This window comes from Bos grunniens, chromosome 8 (genome assembly GCF_055505025.1).
Source record: "Bos grunniens cultivar Pamir isolate PY7600 chromosome 8, Bosgru_T2T1.0, whole genome shotgun sequence".
NCBI lineage: Eukaryota > Metazoa > Chordata > Mammalia > Artiodactyla > Bovidae > Bos > Bos grunniens.
The window spans coordinates 25,662,238-25,678,462 of NC_141172.1; the positions used below are offsets into that span (position 1 = coordinate 25,662,238).

Below are 16,225 nucleotides of genomic sequence, written 5' to 3' on the forward strand. Positions count from 1 at the left end.
AGGCATATAAACATTTTCAGCTAGCTATATTAATCTTCATGAAAAAGAATGGAATTGAACTGAGCCATAATGATATTACAGAAACTGAATGAAAACAAAAAAGTCATTCTAAAGATAGAATAAATGCTAAAAAAAAAAAATTATGTACAGTGGTAGGAAGAAACAGGAAACGTAAGCTATATTAGCCTAACTGGACTCAAAATATACATTTGAAAGAAAAAAAATAAACTTTTATTGAGAGTTCATTAAAGTTGACTGATATATTCCCATTTAGTAAAACTAGCATCTACTGCTAAAGTAGAGGAGGAGCAGCAGAAGGAATAGTAGGAGACAAAGCCAGCCAACGAGATTGTAGCTGGAATGCAAAGACTCTTGAATGCCAGATTAAGGAAGATGGATTTGTTTCTGTAGAAAAGAGGAAATCACTGAAGACCTTGATCAGAGTGATAAAAATAGAATTAGTGTTCCAAAGTGATGACAGATAATTTAAAAATTTTTAATTCAAGGCAACATGAATTAAACAAATTTATATTGAGGGTTTATCAAGACTGTGAGACAGTATAAGGTATATATGTGGTGGCATAGAAGTCATACATGGTAAACAATGGTATTCCTCCAATACAAACGAACTTACTTGGTGATGAAAATCCTAACTTATGATTGTGATTTAATGATATATAATTCAATTTGTAGTAGCTGATTCTGATTTTTTCAAAATCTGTGTGTGTGTATATATATACATATTTGCTGATGACCCTAGGAATGTGACCCAAGAATTATATCTGCTTTATAATAAAAAAAATAGGGCTAATAGTGAGTCAGTGAGGTTATAACAAAAGGAAAATCCCCAAAGACAGAATTTCAAAATTATGTTAATACAATAGGTTACATATTGTATTAACAATCTGTATTACAGTTAATACAATTGTATTAATTATGTTAATACAATTAGGTTAATACAATAGGTTTCTAGGTTTGCTTATCCAGTTGAAGACAGGGAGAATCTTAGACTAGTTGACCCTGCTTCATGTGAAGAAACAACTACAGAAAAGTTTGCAGAATATTGTTTGTATGCAATAGTTTACTTTTTTAAGTTTAAAAGAAAAGATTGTGAAATCTTTTTTTAAATGCTTCTCTTCAGATACATACTTTGTCATAAAAATAAGACCCTCCAAATCACTCCTCTGATATACAATTAGTTCAATATACTTTTTATTTTCTGTAAAGATTATACCTCTATATTAATATAAATACTTTAACCCATTTCACATTAAAAGTCAGTCTAAAATAATTTTTATAAAGAAAGCATTGTCTTCATGATTTATAAAGTATTGCAGAATAAAAATTTGTGCTTTTTCTCTTCCAATTACCTTTATACCAGGGAATATGTCCAATGTCCTTTCCACAGCTGATACCATCGGATATTCTAGAAGGGAAGAAAGAGTAGGAACCTGACAGCTTTGTGGAATGATGGAGGGATCAGATTGGGCCCTACAGTGACCTACCTGTGCTGTGTTGCTGCTTCCATGATTGAGTTCAGGGTAGAAAAGAAAAAAGCAAAATCTAAAGACAAGAACTAAGTTGACCAGAAAGAACTGAAGCTAGGATGAGTGCCCAATAGCATATAGAGTCACTTATTCAGTTAAAGATTATTTAACCCCTTTCCCTCTTATTTCTATGCTTTATCAATACTAACCAGTTTTTACCTAATCAGCACAACTTTTTGGAGGAAAATAACAGGACATAATATTACTTTAAAACATACAATTTTCAAATTATACCTCAGTAAAATTCTAATAAGAATCTACAGATTTCAAAAATTTAAGAACCTCTGGAACATCAGTTAGGACTGGCAACAGTTTCCATCCCATTGCCCAAGGTGCAGGTATAATGATAGAGTGTCATCAGGAAGGAGGACCAATTTACTTGCCATTTGTAAACGTGGCGTACTCTTCTCTTGCGTGTTATGACTTAGGACCTTCCTTCACAGATGTAAGGCTCCTAGGCCTATTCCTTCACGGGAAAAAGCTCTATCTTCATGTCTCTTGTCTCTTCTCTCCTTTTTTGCTTCCACAAAATTGAAGACTAACAGTGCTCCTCTTGTGTTTGCTATTTGGCTCTCTCAGCCATTAAATTTACACAGTTGTACTTCCTATTCAGAAGCTGCCCTGGCTTGATCTCAAATGACTGGGTGGGTTACTCTAGACACAAAGGCATGCTCTACATTCTCTGAAAATATCCATCCTTCCAAGCAGCAGGTGAAAAAATAAATAAATAAACAAAACCTTTTAAGAACCTGAAACAGATTATTTAGACCAGCCTTACTCCAGGAATTGGGACAAACTATTATTCTCTAATTCTTGCTCAAAATACACATCTCCTACTTGCCCTTTTCTTGATGGCACTTCACTTGTTTAATAGCAAAAAGATGACTCAACTCTGGACTTTGAGTAAAGAGCCATTTTTAATTCTCGTCTCCAGTCCACCAGTAAACGTGGCCAGAAAAGCCTTCAAGGAGACTGTCTATTTTTATTTCTAACGTGTTTTTGGTGACAAAGCCTCAGGATGACAGAATGTTTGTTTCTCTAGGAGATCCTACAAAAAGGCAGAGGTTTAGGATGTTTTGGTCCCGTTGTTAGACACCATCTTACTCTCAACCCATTAATAACAGCAGAGTGAGTAAAAAAACTGTTCTCAAGTGATTAAATTAGCTAACACAAAAAATGCATTCATCTGCATAGGTTTTGGAATCCTGATAGGCATCCTTTTTCTCTATTAGCAATCACAATCATTTTCAGAAGTTTCCAGAGAGGCACTTTCCTCTAATAGTCCAAAAAGCTGGAATAGATCAGAATCTTTGGGAAGATTCTGGCCTATAAATATTTAATCATAGATTCCCATATGTACTTTAGAAGTATCAATCATTATAATACATAACAATTTACTACACTTACTGTTCTTCACATTCTTTTTTGTTGAAGAAATTAAAGTGAAAAAACATTAACAGGCTCACTAGAGGACATAAAGCAAGTTACCTCCAGAGATAGCACCCCACACACCAAGCCCTTTAATTTTCAGGGGCTTAGACTGAAGTACTCATCCTCTCATATTTTTATTACTGTTGAGGAACAAGATGATACATTATTTACCTTAAAAATTTTGGAAATGTAAAAGCTTTGGGACCCAATGATCAAATTTCAAGAAGAATAGTTTCCACATAAGTATACTATTTGCTATTCTGACTGAGACAGTAAATTTTACAAGTGAAAACTATATCTGTTTATAGCACAAAATGAAAAGAGAAGACTGATTTAACATGCAGTTTAATCTAAAAGTGTATATAACCTAACTCTTTATTTTCCTAGACTGATATTAGCTCATTACTCATGTCATGTAATTATCATTAAATAGAATAAAAACTGATAAAATACATACTTAGTACCTCCAAACGTGTTAGATTATCAAGAAGATGAAAATGCTGATACAATTTTCATCTATATTTAAACCATACACACACACACACACACACACATATATATATATATATATATATATGACATGCAAAGGCAGGAAAACTATTAAAACTTATATAAATGGTTACAGCATGCTCAAAGGAAGAAAACATACTAGCTTATTTTTATTCCTCTTGATGGGTGTTCTCTTCTAGAGAAGCCCCCACATTACATGTTAGGTAAATCTATGTATGAGACTAATGATTTGTTATGGAGACCTCGTGAAAAACCTCTTTCCTGGGCTCAAAAATTTTTTCTTTGCTCTTCTAACTTTTGTCTCCCTTCCTCATTCCATTTATCCTATCACTGAAGGCAAGTGTTTTTCTCAGATAATAAAATAAATACTATGATATAAATCACCTTAATAAGTGAGAAAAAAGGAAGGGAAATGAGAGGGAAAAAAGACAGAAAGGAGAATTAAGAGAACAGAAGAAACAGCGAAGCTCCATTAGAAACAGAAATTTAAGAAAACATAACTCTTAGAGAAGTAAACTTAGGAGAAACTGGAGATAAACTATTAATGCAGGGTTTTTTTGAATTCAACTCACCTGAGACTTACAGCTAGGTCCAATTAATTTATGTGAAAACATATTACAAATCTTAATTTGTAAGTAAACAATTTCCTTTCATTGTTGTATGGACTACTTGATTACTCAAATTTATTGAAAAAAATCTAGAAAACTACATGTGGAAAAGAAATAAAGACAAGTATTAAGTAAAATGTTCTAGGATTAGAATGTAAGTTTGATGTAAATGAACACTGGAAGTCTGAAAAGTAGCATAATGTTTATTGATGATAAATAAAATAATGTGATCATTCCCAAATTTATAAATCCTTAACTCCATAGCTGAAATATTTTAAGGGTGGGGGGACCAAGTCTAATAAAAAAAAATCTGCAGGTCAAAAAGTTTAAAGCTGCAATGCTGTAGCAAAATAGAGAAAATCAAACTTGTACACTCAGGAGAAACACTAACTAAAGAATACTGGTAAGGGCTCTTTTTACAGAGGATGGTAATAGGCTAGGCTCCCCTTTCATTAAAAAGAATGCAATGGAATTTTTTTGAATAACATTTAACTTAGATATCAAGACAAATTCTCCAACATTAAAAGATATTAATCACTGAAAGAATTTTGAGTAGAATGAATAATGCAAGCTTAAAAAATCTATTACAGACCCATTAAGGACAAAACCACATTATTCTATGTATAACTGAATATTTTATAGGCTTTATAATACAGTTTAATATTGTGAGTTCTGGACTCGAACTTAGCTAGATTTGAGTTCTGCTACTGGTAGCTGTTTGACTTTAGACAATACTCCAAGACTCAGTTACTAGATCTATTTTTTTTAAAAAAGGATACCTATATTAATATACCACACAGGGTGGGTGTGGGGCTTAAAAAGTGAGGCAAAAGCCCTTTTCCCAGTGGCTGATACACAGTAAGCTCAATAAATGTTCACCATTATTAATATATTGTTGCTGGAGGTGACTTACGTTCATACCTCAGCTTAAATAATATATTTGCCTCCATGCTATTCATAAACAAAACATATTTCCATCACATCTCCCATTATTATAGATAATGATTCTTGGAAAGGACAATCATAATCCTGGGGGGAAGGTATATGTGGTTTCAAAAGTCAGATCAAAGTTCAGATTATAATATATATTCCAATAGGAGTACAGAAGCTCTACCTCTCCAAATTTAAAAACACTGACTCACTAGGAAATTTATGGCTTTGGCCATAGTTCACATAGAAGAGTTATAAGAAATCTATCTCATTGATGTCTTATCTTCTCAGAATAAACATCATTGATATCACTTCATCAAGGAGAGTCCTTTTCTATCCCTAAACTAATAACCTACCCCAGGTATGTTCCCATTCTTCCTACTACTATTAGAACATGTATCATTATTATACTTCCTATTTAATGTCTGTTATCAAACAGATTTAAGCTATGAGAGGTTAAGAATAAAGACAGTAAACAGGTCATCTATGCAGATAACTGGGAAAGAGATTTCAGGCAATGGAACCACATACAAAGACCTTGAAGGTGAAGAATACCTGGTATGTTCAGGTGAAAAAACAAAGTTAAACATGGTCAAAGTGGAGAGTCTAAGAAGAGAAAGTAAAAAGGAGATCACAGAGATTAACGCAGAGCCAGATCATCTAGCATCTCACAGGGTGTATGTAGTAAGAACTCAGATTTTACTTTCAATCAGACAGGAAACCAATAGATAGAGTTTAAGAGAGGATTGACTTGATGTGACTAACCAAGTTTCAGCAAGGACATTCTGGCATCTATGTTGAGAATGAACTCAAAGTGTGTAAGGTCAGGAGCAAAGAAACAAAGTAGACAACTATTACAATCATTCAGGAAATACAAGTTAGTGGTCATAGCAGGAATAGGGGGAAGTAGTAGGATTCCAGACACGCTTTGAAGGCAGAACAGACAATAGTTTAGTTTTGAATATATGAAGTTTGAGATGCCTATTAGGCATCAAGTTAAAAGATGCTAAGCAGGCAATTAGATATACTCTTTCCTAGAGTTCATGGAAGAAATCCAGGGTAGCCAATCAAAACTAAGAGTCATCAGCATAGAGCAGTGTGATTTTGAAAGCCTAGGTGAGTGGATAAAATCACCTTGGGTATGAATTTAATTGCTTTTTGTTAGAAACAAAATCGGAGAAGGCAATGGCACCCCACTCCAGTACTCTTGCCTGGAAAATCCCATGGATGGAGGAGCCTGGTGGGCTGCAGTCCATGGGGTCGCGAAGAGTCAAACACAACTGAGCAACTTCACTTTCACTTTTCACTTTCATGCACTGGAGAAGGAAATGGCAACCCACTCCAGTGTTCTTGCCTGGAGAATCCCAGGGACGGGGGAGCCTGGTGGGCTGCCGTCTATGGGGTTGCACAGAGTCGGACACGACTGAAGCGACTTAGCAGCAGCAGAAAGAAACAGAAAAGGAACAGTTAGACATTGAAGGAACAAAATCACACAACTGTGATGTGTTGTCAGGCAGGAGAAAAAAAAAGTGTTTCAAAGGACAGAGTTATAAACTGTGACAATGTGGCTGATAAGTAAGGCAAGATGAAGACTGCCAGAAGACAACTGAATTCAGCAATGTGAGAGACACAAATGATTTTGAAAAGAGGAATTTTAGTGAAGTGAAAGTGGCAAAAACTTGATTGGAATAAGTTCAAAAGAGAATGGAAGAAGAGAATTTTGAAATAAGATAACTCTTTTAAGGAATACTGCTGGAAAAGGAGCAAAAGGAAGAGAGGGAAAGGGATATAGTAAGGTCAACAAAGCTTTTTGCTGTTGATTAATTGTTCTGTTCTTCCATGCAGATCAGAAACATAACAGCATGTGTATGTGTGTGTATATATAGTTATTTTTATATATATATATATAGTTATAAATGATCCAGTAGGGAAAAACAGACGCTGTCAAAGAGATGGGGAACACCTCTTTCTGTAGTCATGTATATAATAAAAACTTGAAGACGGAGACCTTGGTAATCATCAAGTTAAATGCTGGTAAATCCACACTGTACTTTACATGCACCTACTGGAGCATGGAGAGGACAAGGAGGAGAGCAAGCGCTATACATACCATCATGGAAATAGACCCAAAGCATATAATTTGAAAACAAGTTTAAGGACAGTAAAACAGCAAATTAATATTTAAAATATCAAGTAGTTTGATTGGTGCTATGTGTATAGGCACACAGATACACAGTATATAATACATGGAAAAGGTCTGGAATGACTATTTAGATGATTACCCCTGGGGAAGGAAACAAAATGAACTGAGTTGAATGGAAGAGAACTCAAATTGTTACACTAGCTTTATCAGTACTTCTATATCATTTCAACTTTTATAACAATATATTCATGTAAATTTTACATAATTTAAAAGGTGATATAATTTTAAAATATTCTGTTCTTCCAGAGGAACTCTAGGATACACTCTCAAATATTAAGAACAATAAAGTCTGGGGCAAGGGCTTCAGGCAGAAGACCAAAGAACTTTTTTTTTACACACCTTTGAATTTTTGTAAAATGTATCACAAGCATGTATTACTTTGGTAATAATCACTTTAAATAAAAGTGTTTAAGTATTCAGTTATGTGAAATGATACTGAATCTATTAAAGTTCTCAGGTAGGTTATTTTTTAAAAATGATTGCTTTCTGCAAAGGCTGCAAAGGAAAATCAACCAAAAATTAGAATTAAGACTTAAACATCTATCTTAAATTTTAAGTTAAGCAAGACTGAACAAGGAATCTTAGAACAAAAGATTGAGTATTTATAACTTCAACAAAATAAATTTTATATGCTATAAAAAAAAATAAATAAAACTGCTTTCCCAAGGACAAAAAAAAAAAAAAGATTGAAAAAGTAAATAGCAAAAGAAATACTGCCTTTTTCTTCCACCTTACCAAGTTCTTTCTTGCTGAGAGGAGAAACACCAAAAGTATTTGCACATGAGAGAAAAGCATTATGAACTTTAACAACAAGCAACCCTAAAGATACATTTTAATACAAACTGCGATGAGTTGGGGGCTTTCTATAGAAAATTAAGGGAGAAATGTTTGTGCTAAATTCATACACAATGAAAAAGAGAAAAAATTGAAGTTAAGTAATAATGTCTCAGAGAAGGCAATGGCACCCCACTCCAGTACTCTTGCCTGGAAAATCCCATGGATGGAGGAGCCTGGTAGGCTGCAGTCCATGGGGTCGCTAAGAGTCGGGCACGACTGAGTGACTTCACTTTCACTTTTCACTTTCATGCATTGGAGAAGGAAATGGCAACCCACTCCAGTGTTCTTGCCTGGAGAACCCCAGGGACAGGGGAGCCTGGTGGGCTGCCATCTATGGGGTCGCACAGAGTTGGACATGACTGAAGCGACTTAGCAGGAGCAGCAGCAATAATGTCTAATTTTTCAAGTCAATTTAGCAATGGAGTCTGGTTTAGAAACCAAAACACAATGGGCAATCCCATCATATAAAATAAAAGCACGGAAATATTCTATTCAAAGCAAAGAGGATGGGCACTGCCCTAATGTGTGGTACCATTCACGTCCTGAAGGAAACTTGAAGGGAACACAGAATTTAGTCAAAAAATCTCTGTTTTGAAGCATCATTTGTTTTTTTTTTCATTTGAAAATATGTGTTTAAGGTTTACTTAATAGTTTCATTTCATATTAATTACTGATACTGAATTTTCACAGTATCAGCATTTTCTGGAAAAAGAGTAAGTTTAAATAGAAAAAACCCCAAGTAACATAGATTATACTGCTTAACCTCTCTAAGCCTTGGCTGCTTCAACTATTGAGAGGTAATAACATCAATCTCAGAGAGTTGATCTATGTAGAAACTAAGTCATTTCTGTAAATATATATACTAAACAAAAACTTCAATAAAAGCATTTTTTAATTGCTAGCTATAATTATTGCTGCTGAATCAGTCAGCATACCTGTTCAGCTGGGTAAGACTTGAGGGGCTCCTTAAACAACTATAAAGTAAAATGACTACTTAAACACACAAAACAAAGAGAGAAAAATCCTTGGCAAATATTGATCCTGAAGACCTCATCAGCATACCCATTTGTGTTTGTGCAGATTTGCCAATAAAATAATGCACAAATTCTATAATGAAAGACTGCTTTAGGTCATAAACTAGAATCATACTTGATGAATAAATTCCATTCCCCAAATCCTTCCTGGTCTGCAGGATGCAATCCTAGTATGTTTCACAGTAGATATCAAAACTCCAATTTATAAAAACAATATTCTACAGAATAAATTTGCATATATATCTTAAATGTTTCAGCTTTAACAGCTATAAAGAAAACTCACATCCTTTTAAATATTACCAAATTGAACCATATTTCATTTTTAATTTTGAAGAAGCAAATAAAAGGGAGTAATAAAGAAATGTTGAAATGTGCAAAAATTTGAATTCTATATATTTTTATAAGTTCATGCATATAAATTTACATTTTTACGACAGAATAAAAGCATACTTTTTGATACGATATACTTTCAGCTGTGTGAACATCTTCCTGGTTCCTCAGTACTTTCTGTGTGTCCATATTCAGAACCTGAAGCTGCTGGATCAGCTCGGCTTGCTGTGCTGTATGTGCACTGTTCTGTTTGTAAAGATTCTGTAGCTCCTGCAACTCCTTCCTGTGCAAAGCAAGCAATACATAGAGAGAAGCATGAATAAAGATCATCTCAGTTAAATAATTGTGTTCATCTAAAGTTACAGATCGGCCTCCAATTTTACTGCAGGCAAACATGTTAATAAGAGAAATAACATATAAACTACTTAATATTTTTCACATATACCTAGCAAGTATTGATAGAGGCACTATGACTTTCAAAGCCAAACACTTATCAGTTTTCTTTTATAGCTTGATCATAATAAAGTCCTCAATATACAGACATAGTACCACCTTCTTACTGAAATTAAGTTACACTTCAGCTCTAAGAACTGATACACACTGATGCCAAAAATCTGATAGGATAACTCAATGTTCATTTTATATTATACAGAATCTAAATGTAGTAAGAACAATCCCAAAGGTAAATTTAGTTTTCAAACAAAAATTTCTTAAAGCACAACTAGTTCGCAACTTCAGAGGCCTGAGCTGGGATTCCTGTGACTCCTCTAATTGAGCCTGAAGGAAATGATGAGACAAAAACGTCAGAAGGAAGGGGAGCAATACAAGGTGTAATCAGTTCTTCCACCCCACCCAGGGTGGTAAGTAGAAGGACAAATGAACTGGAGGGATAGTATTCAAGGCATAAGGGTCCAAGAAAACCATACCTCTGGATACAGGGTTCCAGATTTCCGTGGTGGTGAATCCACCACATATAAAACTGGAACATGTTTTCTAAAATAAACTTGCAGAGAAAAATATTTACATTTATATTTCATATAAATATATAAATATAAAATATATATAAATATATATCACAGTGCATATTTTGAAGACTATTTTTAATGGAAACTTTTCTTTACTTATAACCCCAAACTGGTGATTCATTCATGTAAGACAAATCTTAAAAGAAAGAAGAAACATAAAAGATATGCAGACACTTGTTCAATATGGACGACTATTAATATGGGAGAAATGAGCTGTGTTTTTTTTTAATCTATTTTATTTATTTATTTTGCTGTGCTATAGGCTTGTAGAATTTAGTTCCCTGACCAGGGAATGAACCCAGGTCACAGCTTAAAAGGCTGAGTCCTAACCACAGGACTGCCAGGGAATTTCAGAGCTCTGCTTTTTCAGAGGTTTAGAATATTAATGCTCTCCAGATACAACAGCAACCCCTAAACCCACACAGATACATGTAGATAAACCATCTGCCTTAGTCCTTTTGATATTAACAGAACAACACAGACTGGGTAGTTTGCAAATATCAGAAAGTTATTTCTCATAATTGGGCAGGCTGGAAGTCAGACATGAGACTGCCAGCATAGCCAACTGAGGGCTCTCTTCTAGGTTATAGACTTGTTATATCCTCGCATCTAGTGGTGGAAGGCAAAGGAGGCTCTGGGAGGTCTTTTTCAAAAGAGCACTATTCTTTTGTGAGGGTTCCACACTCATTACCAAAGCACCTCCCTGAAGATCCACCTCCTAATGGCATCATATCAGGCATTAGAACTTCAACATATGAATATTGAGTAGACATAAACATTCAGACTACAGCACTTTTCTGTACTATTCAAGAAACTGAAATCTGCAGAAAATAGTAATCATAAAATGGTGGAAGGGAAAGAAGAGAATCAATAACGGCACAATACCTTGAGAAAATATAAAACGAGAGAGGGAGGGAAAAGACCCTTAGATTATTCTTCTCTCACTAACTCTGCCATTGAATTGAATCCCTCAAGTAAGGAGCGAGTACTTAACCTTCACAGTCTGTATTCTAGGATACATGGGATAAGACAGTTGTTGAATGGATGAAATGAAAATGATAACATAAAGAAGGACTGTTAAGAAAGAACGATATCAAATAGCAGTAAAATATATAAGGAGAGAAGTTATTTGGAAACCTAAAACTATGTAAAATAAAATTAATTGGTAGGTTCAAACTTGAGAAGTTCCTCCAGACATGGACTAAAAAAAATAAAGATATGGGTTGAGCTGAGAGCATGCTGAGAACTAATGACATTTCTTTCTATCTCAGGAAGAATGTTGATTAAAAATATTGTGTTGCTGATTTACAGTGATGCTAAGGGACTGAATGAGCCACAGGATAAATTATGAAAAAATGTTCCCGTAGACATCAAATTTGATAGCAAAGACTGACAAAGGGTTTCAGACAGCTTCAAAAGATTATTTTGCAGTTAAAAACCCTCACTGTTACACACAAAAAAATTTGCTTCTTCATATTACATGTGCCTTTCTTCTATCCTAGGCCTTCCCAGGTGGTGCCAGTGGTAAAGAATCTGCCTGCCAATGGAGGAGATGCAAGAGACACGGGTTTGATTCCTGAGTTGGGAAGATCCCCTGGAGAAGGAAATGGCAAGCCACTCCAGTATTCTAGCCTGGAAAATTCCAGGGACAGAAGAGCCTGGCAGGCTACAGTCCATGGGATTGCAAAGAGGCAGACATGACAGAGTGCACACATGCAGAATTTCTCCTCTCCTAAAACCCAAACAGGAACTGGTAGACATCATTAGTAATAGGCCACTCTAATGGCAGAGGGCAAAAAACAAAGGCAATTCAAGCAATGACTCTTTTAAAACTCTTGCCAGGATATGATATGTGTCACATTCACTCTCATTCCACAGGCTAAAGTAAGTCACATGGCTAAATCTGATGTTAATGGGGGAGAAAGCATACTTGAGCAACAGAGAAGGTTTTGGTAAAAATGGACCTTTAAGGTGAATCAACTCCGAGTACAGGAATAAACACAGATGAGTAGGAAAGTTAACTGATGAGCACTGAAGCAGTATAAAAACCTAAACCTAAGTATCTTTAGGCACAGAGATGAATGTTATAAATCTTGAGACACAAAATTAGGAGTTAAAATGGTTGAATGTAAGTATTAAGTATACACAGCATCATGTCAAAACCAACTAAAAATGAAATGTAGTTTAAAAAAAAAAAATCACCTTCCAAAGTTTTTTCATGCCATTTCTTTCTTAACTTTAGAAAGTTGGTTAGTGGTTCTTATAGAGAAGAAAAAATTATCTGAGATTTAATAATTCCCTCAATTTAACATCAGTGTCTTATTTACCATTCTATTATAAAAACTAAATTTATTACCTATAAATAAAAATGCTCAATTATAGTCCCTTTTATCTAAAAACCCATTTGCCTACTCTTCAATCTATAAATATGTTTTGAAAAAAAGAAAGAATTATTCTAATAAAATTTTACTGGGTATTATTTCTCCAGGATTGTATTTCAGCGTGATTTTCCCTCTGTTTTCTTTGTATTTTTCTATATTAACATGTACTGTTATATTAAAACAATTATGTACTTTGTTATCATATAAATACAAACAAAAAAAAAGTAGCAGTGATAGCATTAATTTCAGAGAAGTTGGAACTCAAGGCAAAAATAATCATACAGAAAAAAAGTACAAAGTATAATTCACAATAAAAACAAAAGAACTTTGTTGGACACTTTACCCACCAAATCATAGCACATAAAAGAAAAGAGCACAACAAAAACTAATAAGCAATAAAAGGAAAATCAGTTGTAAACTATATGGGAAAGATTCCATTTAAAATAATAACAAAAACCATGTAATAACTGAGTAAATTTAAGAAGAAATGTCAAAACTCACACGAGGAACAAAACATCTCATAAGGACACAAAGGTATTGAAACAAATGGTATGGTGTCCCATACTCTGGACAGAAAAACTGACATTATAAAGATTCAATTCTCCTTCAGTTTGCTTTTCAATTTGATGCCCTAATAAAATAACAAACACAAAATAAGCCAGTTAAACTAAAGTTTACATGGAAAAATTAATAAGCAATAAATGCCCAGGAAACCTGTGAAAGAGCAGAAATGGAGAATGCGTCACATATTCTCTTATCCAATTTTCATCATCTCTACAATATTACTTACTCTCTAGTACTCTTAGCCTACTTTCTGGCCTGAAAAGCCAATCTCTACAGACTACATTACATTGGCTCCCAGTCTTCTGTGTTTTAATTTGAGTAGGTGAAAGTGCTGGCCAACGATTAGAGAGTAAAGGAAAAAGAGGTCATGGTATTTCTTTTCCTAGCTCCCTCTCCACTAAGCCACTGTTGGCAGTATCTCTGTTCCTCTATCTAAGAATACTTCTATGAGACAGCCCTCCTCCCAGGGCTAGACTTGTCACAGAGATCTGCTAAATCTTCTCTCACAGTGGGAGAAGGAAAAGGTGGGACAAGTTGAGAGAACCACAAGGAAACGTGTACATCATCATATATAAAATAGATACCCAATGGGAGTTTGATGTATGATTCAGGGAACCCAAAGCTGGTGCTCTGTGACAACTTGGAGAGATAGGGTGGGAAGGGAAGTGGGGAGGGGGCTCAGGAGAGAAGGTACACATGTATTCCTATGGCCAATTCATGTTGATGTATGGCAAAAAGCATCACAATACTGTAATTATCCTCCAATTAAATTAGGGGGAAAAAAGCTTCTCTTCTTGGCCCTTCTGGCCTAGTTGGTAGTAATAGTTGATGATAAGAACTCTGACAATAGGGAATGCACTTAGAAAGGCAACCTAAAACAGTATAATGTCTGTGAAATATACACATGAAAAATTATGAGAAATAAAAGCAATTAATAAACTAATGGGAAAAACTATTAATAGAGTTATCTTATACCATTTGAATGTCTGAACTACAGAACAGAGATTAGACTGTTTAAGAGATTTCCAAGATAAGCATGCAAGATAAATAGTATATACTGCAAAAAAGAAAATTTCAAGTAAATACATGAATCAATGTAAAATTTAAACAAAATAAAAAGAACAGTTTTGAAAAGTACTGAGAAACTTACAAACTAAGAGCATCAAGCAGACTAAGAGCTGTTTTATTGGGAGGAAGATAGGAATAAATAATTTTCAGATTTCTTCTAAAATTAAGATTCTATTACTATTTAGAATTACCTTTTTGACTTCATCAATTATTGACTTAAAAAAATTATACCATGAGTGGATAAAGTCAATCATCTGTCATCTGTGGAGATATACTTTTCCACATCCCTATAATACGATCTTTAAAATGAGAAACTATGGTTTTTTTTATCATATATAGACATATGTGCATCTATAAATGTATATATAATATATATTAATCTATTAACCAAGCAAAACTCCTGCCCATATATATATATATATATATATATATATATATATATATATATATGTAAAACAATACACTAAATATATACAAGTAAATACTAAGTCAGTTAGTCAGTTCAGTCACTCAGTCATGTCTGACTCTTTGCGACCCCATGAATTGCAGCACACCAGGCCTCCCTGTCCATCACCAACTCACAGAGTTCACCCAAACTAATGTCCATCGAGTCGGTGATGCCATCCAGCCATCTCATCCTCTGTCATCCCCTTCTCCTCCTGCCTTCAATCTTTCCCAACATCAGGGTCTTTCAAATGAGTCAGCGCTTCGCATCAGGTGGCCAAAATATTGGAGTTTGAGCTTCAACATCAGTCCTTCCAAAGAACACCCAGGACTGACCTCCTTTAGGATGGACTGGTTGGATCTCCTTGCAGTCCAAGGGACTCTCAAGAGTCTTCTCCAACACCACAGTTCAAAAGCTTCAATTCTTCGGCGCTCAGCTTTCTTCACAGTCCAACTCTCACATCCATACGTGACTACTGGAAAAACCATAGCCTTGACTAGATGGACCTTTGTTGGCAAAGTACTGTCTCTGCTTGTAAATATCTGTGTATACTATAATTATATATGAAGTTAATAATACTTTTTAAAATTTATTTATTTTGCTGCTGCTGCTAAGTCGCTGCAGTTGTGCCCGACTCTGTGCGACCCGTAGACGGCAGCCCACCAGGCTTCCCATCTCTGGGATTCTCCAGGCAAGAACACTGGAGTGTGTTGCCATTTCCTTCTCCAATGCATGAAACTGAAAAGTGAAAGTGAAGCCGCTCAGTCCTGTCTGACTCTAGCGACCCCATGGACTACAGCCGACCAGGCTCCTCCGTCCATGGATTTTCTAGGCAAAAGTACTGGAGTGGGGTGCCATTGCCTTCTCCATTATTTATTTTAATGGAGGCTAATTATTTTATAATATTGTGGTGGTTTTTGCCACACACAGACATGAATCAGCCATGGGTTTACATGTGTTCCCCGTCCTGAACCCTCTCCCACCTCCCTCCCCATCCACTCCCTCTGGGTCATCCTAGTGCATCAGCCCTGAGCACCCTTTCTCATGCATCGAACCTGGACTGGCAATCTGTTTCACATATGGTAATATACATATTCAATGTTATTCTTTCAGATCATTCCACTCTCGCCTTCTCCCACAGAGTCCAAAAGACTCTTCTATATATCTGTGTCTCCTTTGCTGTCTCGCATATAGGGTTATCGTTACCATCTTTCTAAATTCCATATATATGAAATCATACATTATACAATATACATTATACAATTAATGTATATACATTAATTATTGTATGTATAATAATTAATGTATGTAC

At 35.0% G+C, this 16,225-nt stretch overlaps 1 protein-coding gene across 25 annotated transcripts in view; it reads right to left on the reverse strand.

Moving 5' to 3' along the window:
- CNTLN (centlein) overlaps positions 1-16,225 on the reverse strand; it is a 363,772-nt gene that overhangs the window by 187,258 nt on the left and 160,289 nt on the right. For 17 of the 25 annotated variants that reach the window (XM_086415000.1, XM_086414981.1, XM_086414999.1 and 14 more), the window contains one exon: positions 9,551-9,713. Coding sequence is in view for 16 of the 25 variants with exons in the window: in XM_086414981.1 (XP_086271107.1) it covers positions 9,551-9,713 (163 nt within the window). In the remaining 9 variants the exon portion in view is untranslated. Of the gene's footprint in view, positions 1-1,370; positions 1,427-9,550; positions 9,714-15,248; positions 15,389-16,225 lie in introns of those variants that run through there. The other 8 variants (XM_086414990.1, XM_086414991.1, XM_086414992.1 and 5 more) reach the window with 5 other exon arrangements.